At 39.1% G+C, this 12,153-nt stretch overlaps 1 protein-coding gene across 1 annotated transcript in view; it reads left to right on the plus strand.

Moving 5' to 3' along the window:
* Positions 1-12,153, plus strand: part of hspg2 (heparan sulfate proteoglycan 2) — a 362,847-nt gene that overhangs the window by 272,154 nt on the left and 78,540 nt on the right. The window contains exons 58-62 of the mRNA XM_061923339.2: positions 860-992; positions 3,897-4,040; positions 7,811-7,945; positions 11,489-11,670; positions 11,742-11,937. Of these exons, the coding sequence (XP_061779323.2) occupies positions 860-992; positions 3,897-4,040; positions 7,811-7,945; positions 11,489-11,670; positions 11,742-11,937 (790 nt within the window). The remainder of the gene's footprint in view (positions 1-859; positions 993-3,896; positions 4,041-7,810; positions 7,946-11,488; positions 11,671-11,741; positions 11,938-12,153) is intronic.

The following is a 12,153-nucleotide window of genomic DNA, read 5'->3' on the forward strand; positions in this document are numbered from 1 at the left end:
GTTCCCAAACGTTTACTGAGTGTTGTTAAAAGGAAAGGCCATGTAACACAGTGGTGAACATGCCCTTTCCCAACTACTTTGGCACATGTTGCAGCCATGAAATTCTAAGTTAATTATTATTTGAAAAAAAAAAAAAAAAGTTTGAGTTTGAACATCAAATATGTTGTCTTTGTAGTGCATTCAATTGAATATGGGTTGAAAATGATTTGCAAATCATTGTATTCCGTTTATATTTACATCTAACACAATTTCCCAATTCGTATGGAAACGGGGTTTGTACAATGATACAGATATCTTCTGTAAACAAACCTGTCAAACTCAAGTATGATTTAGCCAGTGATCTCAGTACTTGACCAATCATTCTTAGTTATGGTTTCAACCTTTCCCCCCTAAAAATAAGCTTGTTTGCAAGTAAATATTCCATACAATCAGGTAACATACTTGATTGTGAAGACAAAAGATTGATTTGTCCCTGAATTTAGCCAAAAACGTACTACTGTCGCAGCACTGCGTTATGGGTACAAACGTGTCATTTTCAACTGTTGATTCACTCCCTGACAACCTTAAGAGCCAGTGCTGGACCCTGGTTTGACATCTTTGGCGTTTAGCTCAGTACCTGGCATGCCGTACTTCGGTTTGAATAGCACTTTAGTGTGCTTACTTTGGAGCTAAGTATACCTAGAAGTCATATAGCGTAGTTTGATTTCCAACGATTATGACTTAATTTAGTATTTCATCATTCATTACTTTTCAGTATCGTTTCGGATCTTCAACAGTCCAATCGTTTCTATCATTGATTCTACATTCCACTCGCCTTTCTGGTTTAGTGTTAATAATACTCTCCCTACTACTATTTCAGGTTGCTGGCAGTCAGCTTCGTATCCTGTCAGCTACGCCAGAGGACTCAGGAGAGTACGTCTGTCAAGTTCAAGTTCCTGGATCTCAAATCCAACGAGCCACCGTCTCCGTTTCTGTTACGTCTTCCGCCTCACGTAAGCATGCTTCTAAAGACGAACGTTCGTCACGTAAATTACACCATTAAAAAACGTCATGAATGAAGATGCATATGAATGTTGTCACTCATCCAAGTCGGTGTAACCGCAGGGCTTTCAAACGGTCCCAAATGGACTGATTGGTTTGTCTTAGAAGACGTTTCGCCACTCATCCGAGTAGGGTTCATAATCTAGTCCAGACTAGACCTGACCGATCTAAGTTTAAGACTAGATGTGACCGATCTAAGTCTAAGACTAGATGTGACCGATCTAAGTCTAAGACTAGATGTGACCGATCTAAGTCTAAGACTAGATGTGACCGATCTAAGTATAAGACTAGATCTGACTGATCTAAGTCTAAGACTAGATCTGACCGATCTAAGTCTAAGACTAGATGTGACCGATCTAAGTCTAAGACTAGATGTGACCGATCTAAGTCTAAGGCTAGATCTGACCGATCTAAGTCTAAGACTAGATCTGACCGATCTAAGTCTAAGACTATATGTGACGGATCTAAGTGTAAGACTAGATCTGACCGATTTAAGTCTAAGACTTGATCTGACCAATCTATGTCTAAGACTATATCTGACCGACCTAAGTCTAAAACTCGATTTGACCGATCTAAGTCTAAGACTAGATCTGATCGATCTAAGTCTGAGACTAGACTTGATCGATCTAAGTCCACGACTAGATCTGACTGATTAAAGTCTAAGACTAGATCTGACCGATCTAAGTCTAAAACTAGGTGTGATGGATCTAAGTGTAAGACTAGATCTGACCGATCTAAGTCTAAGACTAGATGTGACCGATCTAAGTCTAAGACTAGATCTGACCGATCTAAGTCGAAGACTAGATCTGACCGATCTAAGTCTAAGACTAGATCTGACCGATCTAAGTCTAAGACTACATGTGACCGATCTAAGTCTAAGATTAGATGTGACCGATCTAAGTCTAAGACTAGATCTGACCGATCTAAGTCTAAGACTAGATCTGACCGATCTAAGTCTAAGACTATATGTGACGGATCTAAGTGTAAGACTAGATCTGACCGATCTAAGTCTAAGACTTGATCTGACCAATCTATGTCTAAGACTATATCTGACCGACCTAAATCTAAAACTCGATTTGACCAATCTAAGTCTAAGACTAGATCTGATCGATCTAAGTCTGAGACTAGACTTGATCGATCTAAGTCTACGACTAGATCTGACTGATTAAAGTCTAAGACTAGATCTGACCGATCTAAGTCTAAAACTAGGTGTGATGGATCTAAGTGTAAGACTAGATCTGACCGATCTAAGTCTAAGACTAGATCTGACCAATCTAAGTCTAAGACTAGATCTGACCGATCTAAGTCTAATACTCGATCTGACCGATCTAAGTTTAAGACTAGATCTGACGGATCTAAGTCTAAAACTATTTCTGACCGATCTAAGTCTAAGACTAGATCTGCCCGATCTAAATCTTAGACTAGATCTGACCGATCTAAGTCCAAGACTAGACCTGACCAATCTAAGTCTACGACGAGATCTGACCGATCTACGTCTAAGACTATATCTGACAGATGTAAGTCTGAGACCATTTCTAACCGATCTAAGTCCAAGACTAGATCTGATCGATCTAAGTCTGAGACTAGACTTGATCGATCTAAGTCTACGACTAGATCTGACTGATTAAAGTCTAAGACTAGATCTGACCGATCTAAGTCTAAAACTAGGTGTGATGGATCTAAGTGTAAGACTAGATCTGACCGATCTAAGTCTAAGACTAGATGTGACCGATCTAAGTCTAAGACTAGATCTGACCGATCTAAGTCCAAGACTAGATCTGACCGATCTAAGTCTAAGACTAGATCTGACCGATTTAAGCCTAAGACTAGATGTGACCGATCTAAGTCTAAGACTAGATGTGACGGATCTAAGTCTAAAACTATTTCTGACCGATCTAAGTCTAAGACTAGATCTGCCCGATCTAAATCTTAGACTAGATCTGACCGATCTAAGTCCAAGACTAGACCTGACCAATCTAAGTCTACGACTAGATCTGACCGATCTACGTCTAAGACTATATCTGACAGATGTAAGTCTAAGACCATTTCTAACCGATCTAAGTTCAAGACTAGATCTGACCAATCTAAGTCTAAAACTAGATCTGACGGATCTAAGTCTAATACTCGATCTGACCGATCTAAGTCTAAGAGTAGATCTAACGGATCTAAGTCTAAAACTATATCTGACCGATCTAAGTCTAAGACTAGATCTGAGCAATCTAAGTCTAAGACTAGATGTGACCGATCTCTGTATAAGACTAGATCTGATCAATCTAAGTCTAAGACTAGACCTGATCGATCTAAGTCTACGACTAGATCTGACAGATCTAAGTCTAAAACTATATCTGACCGATCTAAGTCTAAAACTATATCTGCCCGATCTAAATCCTAGACTACATCTGACCGATCTAAGTCTAAGACTAGATCTGACCAATCTAAGTCTAAGACTAGATCTAACCGATCTAAGTCTATGAGCATAAACTGATGAAGTCTACTTGGATGAGACAAACCAGACAGTCCAGGTGCGATCGATTGAAAGCCCTGAGATCCATGAATGAACTTTCCATGTCCGGACTGAAAGATCTCAGCTTCTATTTCCGGAATCCAAAGAGGTTCATTAGGTCTTCCAAAAATTATGCAATTTGTTTACTTCCGTACCTGACGGTGTCGGCGACAACCAAGGCAACGGTTGTAGCCGAAACCGTCAGGTACGGAAGTAAACACACAGGTCTGGCCGGAAGAATAACAAATTGCTTCAATTTCTGGACTTCTGGAACCTGTGCCAAGGTTTATGCCACCGTCAGTTTGAGGAGATGACAAGTTGACGTGTTCCAAAGCACTGCCTTGCCTCGCAGGTCTTCAGAGTCCAATCATCGCCATTGAGCCTCACAGCGCGGCGGTGCGTGTGGGCGAGTCGGCCAGCTTCCGGTGTAAAGTGTACAGCGGGGCTCAGCCCGTCAGACTGGAGTGGAAACTAGCCAGCAACCAACCGCTGCCAGGTACCATTCAAACGCACACACGGTTTACAGAGCACCTATTTTCTTTTGACCGACGATCTCATGGACTATGTTTACACTGCAGGCCAAAGTGGAACAAATCTGATTTTTTAGAAATCTGATTTTTTTTTCAGCTGACTGTTTGGATGACAAGTAAAATGTGACCTTTATCAGACTCCAAATAACCGCGTTCAGGCCCCAATGTGAACCCAATGTGGCCCCATTGGCACTATTTACACCAAATGCACACCAGATCTGAGTTTTCTGCCCTCAAGTGACACACATTGTATTTTTTTTGCCAGTCTAAACGCTCCTAAGTGCTTTGAATCTGATATTTCTGCATCAGATTTGGGTCATCAGGAGGTAGTCAGAATCCGCTTGTAATCTGATCTGTTATAGCATGTTAGCTTTTGAGTAAATTACACCTAAGCCTCAAATATTGTGTTACTGTCACTATGTGATCGGCACTGGAGGACATAATCTACGTTACGTTAGCATGCTAGCTATTGTAGCTAATTTTGAAGGTATGCATGCTAATTGTTAGCATTCAGAAGTTAGCATGACATCTTTTTTTTGCTAATTTTGCAGATCGTGTCTTTTGTTACTTGACGCTGTGCCTCCTTTACTTAACAGCCATAAAACGATTAGAACCCTCCAAATATGTTACCATATACAGTATATACTGTACATCCATTCATACATTATATTATTTTTATTTATTTTGTGGCTTCGACGTCACTTGCATGCGCAGTTCGATAAAGTGAAAATAAAGGAAGTTGACCGGAATCCGTGAATTAATTACTTTGCAAAATAAAACGTGCCCCACCTTTGAAAATGAGTACAGTATGAGAATGAGAATTGTAATATTATGGCTGATTACATATATATGTGTATATATATATATATGTGGTAATACATTTGGTTCTAATCTTTTTATGGCTGTTAAGTAGAGGTGACACGGATAAATGTATATATATATTTATACAGTAAATATATATATATATATATATATTCATGTATATATATATATGTATATAGATATGTATACATATACATATATATATACATATATTTATGCATATATATATATATATATATATATATATAAATATATATATTTATGTATACATATACATAAATATGTATATGTAATATGTATATATGTATATGTATACATATACATATATATGTATATATAATGTATATCTGTCCATATATACATACCTATATGTGTATATATACATATATGCATACCTATGTGTGTGTATGTATATATATATATATATATATATATATATGTATATATACATACAGTATATATATATATATACTTTATATATATATATATACATACAGTATATATATATATATATATATGTATATATATACATACATATATGTGTATATATAAATATATACATACGTGTGCGTATACATATACACTTACATATATGTGTATATATATATATATATATATATATATATATATATATATGTATATATATATATATATATATATATATACAGGTAAAAGCCAGTAAATTAGAATATTTGGAAAAACTTGATTTATTTCAGTAATTGCATTCAAAAGGTGTAACTTGTACATTATATTTATTCATTGCACACAGACTGATGCATTCAAATGTTTATTTCATTTAATTTTGATGATTTGAAGTGGCAACAAATGAAAATCCAAAATTCCGTGTGTCACAAAATTAGAATATTACTTAAGGCTAATACAAAAAAGGGATTTTTAGAAATGTTGGCCAACTGAAAAGTATGAAAATGAAAAATATGAGCATGTACAATACTCAATACTTGGTTGGAGCTCCTTTTGCCTCAATTACTGCGTTAATGCGGCGTGGCATGGAGTCGATGAGTTTCTGGCACTGCTCAGGTGTTATGAGAGCCCAGGTTGCTCTGATAGTGGCCTTCAACTCTTCTGCGTTTTTGGGTCTGGCATTCTGCATCTTCCTTTTCACAATACCCCACAGATTTTCTATGGGGCTAAGGTCAGGGGAGTTGGCGGGCCAATTTAGAACAGAAATACCATGGTCTGTAAACCAGGCACGGGTAGATTTTGCACTGTGTGCAGGCGCCAAGTCCTGTTGGAACTTGAAATCTCCATCTCCATAGAGCAGGTCAGCAGCAGGAAGCATGAAGTGCTCTAAAACCTGCTGGTAGACGACTGCGTTGACCCTGGATCTCAGGAAACAGAGTGGACCGACACCAGCAGATGACATGGCACCCCAAACCATCACTGATGGTGGAAACTTTACACTAGACTTCAGGCAACGTGGATCCTGTGCCTCTCCTGTCTTCCTCCAGACTCTGGGACCTCGATTTCCAAAGGAAATGCAAAATTTGCATGGTTGGGTGATGGTTTGGGGTGCCATGTCATCTGCTGGTGTCGGTCCACTCTGTTTCCTGAGATCCAGGGTCAACGCAGCCGTCTACCAGCAAGTTTTAGAGCACTTCATGCTTCCTGCTGCTGACCTGCTCTATGGAGATGGAGATTTCAAGTTCCAACAGGACTTGGCGCCTGCACACAGCGCAAAATCTACCCGTGCCTGGTTTACGGACCATGGTATTTCTGTTCTAAATTGGCCCGCCAACTCCCCTGACCTTAGCCCCATAGAAAATCTGTGGGGTATTGTGAAAAGGAAGATGCAGAATGCCAGACCCAAAAACGCAGAAGAGTTGAAGGCCACTATCAGAGCAACCTGGGCTCTCATAACACCTGAGCAGTGCCAGAAACTCATCGACTCCATGCCACACCGCATTAACGCAGTAATTGAGGCAAAAGGAGCTCTAACCAAGTATTGAGTATTGTACATGCTCATATTTTTCATTTTCATACTTTTCAGTTGGCCAACATTTCTAAAAATCCCTTTTTTGTATTAGCCTTAAGTAATATTCTAATTTTGTGACACACGGAATTTTGGATTTTCATTTGTTGCCACTTCAAATCATCAAAATTAAATGAAATAAACATTTGAATGCATCAGTCTGTGTGCAATGAATAAATATAATGTACAAGTTACACCTTTTGAATGCAATTACTGAAATAAATCAAGTTTTTCAAAATATTCTAATTCACTGGCTTTTACCTGTGTGTGTATATATATATATATATATATATATATATATACATATATATATATATATGTATATATATATATATATACATACATATATGTGTATATATAAATATATACATACATATATGTGTGTGCATACATATACACACATATATGTATGTATATATATATATATATATATATATATATATATATATATATATATATATATATATATATATATATATATATATATGTATGTATATATAGCCTATTATTTGCGCACTATTGACAAGTGATGCACTGAAAATTTGCTCGCCGAAAAAAGACTTAGATCACCAAAACAGCACTCCCGAAACCGGACGTTGTGACGAGGTATCCACTTCCGCTGGCGAGCCACATATTTTCCCGAGCACACGAGTGCCGTAGCTCGATCAAGGATGACGTAAAAGTCGCATTCGGGTCACATTGCGTTTAGACTGCAGTCACATTTGACAAAATCAGATTTCAAATGGGTTCGGATTACCTCCTGATGTGGCTCAAATCTGAAGTGCACTTAGGAGCATTTAGACTGTGGAGACATATTTTATGAACAAAGTTTTTTTTTCCATCCTAATTCAGTCTTTATCTATTTTTAATTAGCATGAATATTCCCACACGATCTAATGATTTATTTGTCATTCTTGTCCACAGACAATGTCCAAGTTGGTGCTGATGGTTCAGTGATGACCATTTCCAACGCAAACGCAGTGAATCACGGAGCTTACCGCTGTGTGGCCAGCAACTTGTTTGGCATCACCCACACCATCGTGTCCTTGATCGTGAAAGGTAAACAAACGTCATGCCACAATATTTATTTTTTGTATTTTTATCCTTGTCAGGCAGGGCTGTCAAAACTGGTTTTCACCGAGGGCCACAAGGCAATTTTGGCTCTTGTAACAGTCAGTAATCTACAAAACCCAAAACCAGTGAAGTTGGCACGTTGTGTAAATGGTAAATATAAACGGAATTCAATGATTTGAAAATGCTTTTCAACTTATATTCAATTGAATGCACTACAAAGACAAGATATTTGATGTTCAAACTCATAAACTTTATTTTTTTTTGCAAATAATTATTAACTTAGAATTTCATGGCTGCAAAACGTGCCAAAGTAGTTGGGAAAGGGCATGTTCACCACTGTGTTACATGGCCTTTCCTTTTAACAACACTCAGTAAACATTTGGGAACTGAGGAGACACATTTTTTTAAGCTTCTCAGGTGGAATTCTTTCCCATTCTTGCTTGATGTACAGCTTAAGTTGTTCAAAAGTCCGGGGTCTCCGTTGTGGTATTTTAGGCTTCATAATGCGCCACACATTTTCATGGGGAGACATGCCTGCACTACAGGCAGGCCAGTCTAGTACCCGCACTCTTTTACTATGAAGCCACGCTGTTGTAACACGTGGCTTGGCATTGTCTTGCTAAAATAAGCAGGGGCGTCCATGATAACGTTGCTTGGATGGCAACATATGCTGCTCCAAAACCTGTATGTACCTTTCAGCATTAATGGTGCCTTAAATGATGTGTAAGTTACCCATGCCTTTGGCACTAATACACCCCCATACCATCACAGATGCTGGCTTTTGAACTTTTGCACCCAGAACAATCCGGATGGTTCATTTCCTCTTTGTTCGGGAGGACACGACGTCCACGGATTCCAAAAACAATTAGAAATGTGGACTCGTCAGACCACAGAACACTTTTACACTTTGCATCAGTCCATCTTAGATGAGCTCGGGCCCAGCGAAGCCGGCGGCGCTTCTGGGTGTTGTTGATAAATGGCTTTGGCTTTGCATAGTAGAGTTTTAACAGATGTATTGACCGACTGTAGTTACTGACAGTGGATTTCTGAAGTGTTCCTGAGCCCATGTGGTGATATCCTTTCCACACTGATGTCGATTTTTGATGCGGTACCGCCCGAGGGATCCAAGGTCACGGGCATTCAATGTTATGTGCAGTGATTTCTCCAGATATTCTGAACCTTTTGATGATATTACAGACCTTAGATGGTAAAATCCCTTAAGTCCTTGCAATAGCTCATTGAGAAATGTTGTTCTTAAACTGTTGGACAATTTGCTCACGCATTTGTTCACAAATTGTGTTTGTGAATGACTGAGCATTTCATGGAAGCGGCTTTTATACCAATCATGGCACCCACCTGTTCCCAATTATCTCGTTCAACTGTTCCATGTTCCAAATAAGTGTTTGATGAGCATTCCTCAACTTCCTCAGTCTTTTTTGCCACTTGTGCCAGCTTTTTTTTAAACCACGTTGCAGGCATCAAATTCCAAATGTGCTCATATTTGCAAAAAATAACGAAGTTTTCTTTGCAGTCTATTCAATTGAATATAGGTTGAAAAGGATTTGCAAATCATCAAATAGTCTGTTTTTATTCACGATTTACACAACGTGCCAACTTCACTGGTTTTGGGGTTTGTACATATTGTCATGTACACTGACATTTTTTTTTTTTCCGATTTAACACTAAAAAAAACTGACAGCTAATTTGCCAAAATGTTACTGTAAAATTTACGATGGTTTTTACAGCATATAAATGGAAAAAGAAAACCGTACCACTGTTCTTACTGTAAAATCTACGGTCGTTGTGTTTACAGTCAATTACTATAAATGGAAAAACGATACCACTTTTACCATACCACAGTTTTGTTTTGTTTCTTTGTGGCGACTGAGCTACCAGGTTTTTTTTTTAACCTTCATTTTTACAGTGCACAGTTTGATGGATAACTTGCTCAAAAATCACGAGTCAAGTTATTATTTAAGTTGATATTTATTTTTATTGTCATAAAACTTTTTTCAAAATGTATGATAATGTCAAATTTGATGCTCAATTTTAAAAGCCATAAAATTGCATGCAGTACATGTATTTTATTTTGAAAATCAAATAAATTTAGTAAGAAATCTTTCGCGGAACACATAAAATGATGTGGCGGCCCAGATATGGCCCCCAGGCCTTGAGTTTGACACCTTGGTTTAAGCGTCTTTGAATTTTTGAAAGGCGATCTGTGAATAAAATGTATTATTTTATTATTATGTAATCAGGATGCAGGAATTAAGACTTCAAATACTTCAACTGGCTTTAGGGTAGCTTCTTTAGCTTCTTTGTAGGCTTTCAAAACATTGTTGTAACAATGCTGCTGTTTCATAAGGTATGATGTGTTGAAGCACAATGTTTTTTTTTGTTTGAAATGTTTTTCTTTCAGAGCAGCTGTACAGGTGCACTTGTGTTTTGTATTTTCCAGAGTTTTGTTTTTTTCCTGTATGTGTTCTTATTTTCTTTTAGTGAGACTTCCTGTTTTCTTGTTTGCTTCCAACTTTACCTTTAACTGGACGGCTAGTTTCCTCGCCTGGCCCAGATTGCCAATCAAGAGGGTTCATAAGCCAGTGTTGTCAGTTAGACGGTGCTGGGATTCATGACTCTTTGAGGATGGGATTCATGACTCTTTGAGGGGACCCGGATCTTGAGGAACCGTTCCTTTCAAAGAGTCGTTCAAAATAATTGCTCGTTATTATATATATATATATATATATATATATATATATATATATATATATATATATATATATATATATATTTTAGTAGTAACTTGTTTTTATCAAGGAAACAGTTATGCGATTTGGATCAGAATAATTCAAACCTATGTCTGTTTCAGTGTCTTGTGCCTGCTGGGTTGTTGACCCCAGGATACAGAGACAGAGACTTTACTAAGCAAAACTGCAATAAAAATAGTGCAGCACAGGAGTGCACAGAGAACAAAAAAATGCTGAGCAGCGTAGCCACAAAACAAAGAAGCAAAGAAGAGTTTGACACAGGAGGACAGCGCTGGCATATAAAGCCTACTGATTAGCAACCAGGAAAAGGTGTGTCCTGATTGGCAACCAGGGACAGGTGAGGAAGCCAGCACCCAGACTGAAAAGAGGCAACCAAAAAAAGAAAAACAAAATAAGAGCGCAGGACAGAAAATCAAACAAAATACAGAACCAAAATATAACAAAGTCCGTTTGTCGCCATTGTCTCTGCTTCCTGTGGTCCAGGCACACTCAGATCCTGACAGATAGCAGTTTGGTTGAATTTTATTTGCATAGTGCCAATTCACAGAAACAGACAGAGGCCACGGTCTCGGAACACCTTACCAAAACACACGGTTCAATGTTTGGGTAGATTTCAGACTGCTCCGAATCAAACCCTGGGACACTTGCAGTTTGTACACGGTTCTTTAAGCTCATCCTGGTGTGGCATTTCAACAGTCTGCACTGTCTTTAGGGTTCCCCCTAGTGGTCACTCTGATACATGCTGTTTATGTGCACGCAGAATCTCCCGTGGCCATCGTCACCCCCGTTGGACCACTGCGCATCAGAGCAGGTGAACCCATCAACCTGGAGTGCCAGGCTTCAGGGGAGCCTCGGCCTTCGGTCTCCTGGCACAGGTTGGACAGCAACCGCAAGGTGATGCTGAGCAGCCACGTTCCCATGGAGTCCAACGCAGTCATGCAGGTTCTTACGGCGACTCTGCACCCGGACCTTGTCGTGACCACAAGATGATGATGACCTTTCCTGTGGCTCAGATACTGGCGGCCCGGGTAGAAGACAGCGGCACGTACGTGTGCACGGCACGCAACAACGAAGGTGGCACGGAGACCAGGGTGGAGGTCATTGTGGAGGGAAGCTCCCAAGTGCCCACCGCGCCGAGAGCTTTTGTTCCTGAGCCGCTGATGGTTGTGGTGGAAGGACACACGGCGACCCTACGCTGTGACGCCCACGGTATGCCAACACGTTATCAGGAAACCCTTGAAGGAGGTCCAAGTCCTCCCAGATCCTTTTGTTCTACAGATGATTTAAGTGACTAGAACCGAAGTTTAGCAATTTATTCCACAAAACCGTAGTCGGTACAAACAATAGAACAACAGAACCGTTGTTTTGCTCCTTCAATGAGTCAGTTTCACCATTTATCTAAGTTCTTGAATGTGTACCCCGCTT

The sequence above is a fragment of the Nerophis lumbriciformis genome, linkage group LG01 (genome assembly GCF_033978685.3).
Source record: "Nerophis lumbriciformis linkage group LG01, RoL_Nlum_v2.1, whole genome shotgun sequence".
Lineage (NCBI taxonomy): Eukaryota > Metazoa > Chordata > Actinopteri > Syngnathiformes > Syngnathidae > Nerophis > Nerophis lumbriciformis.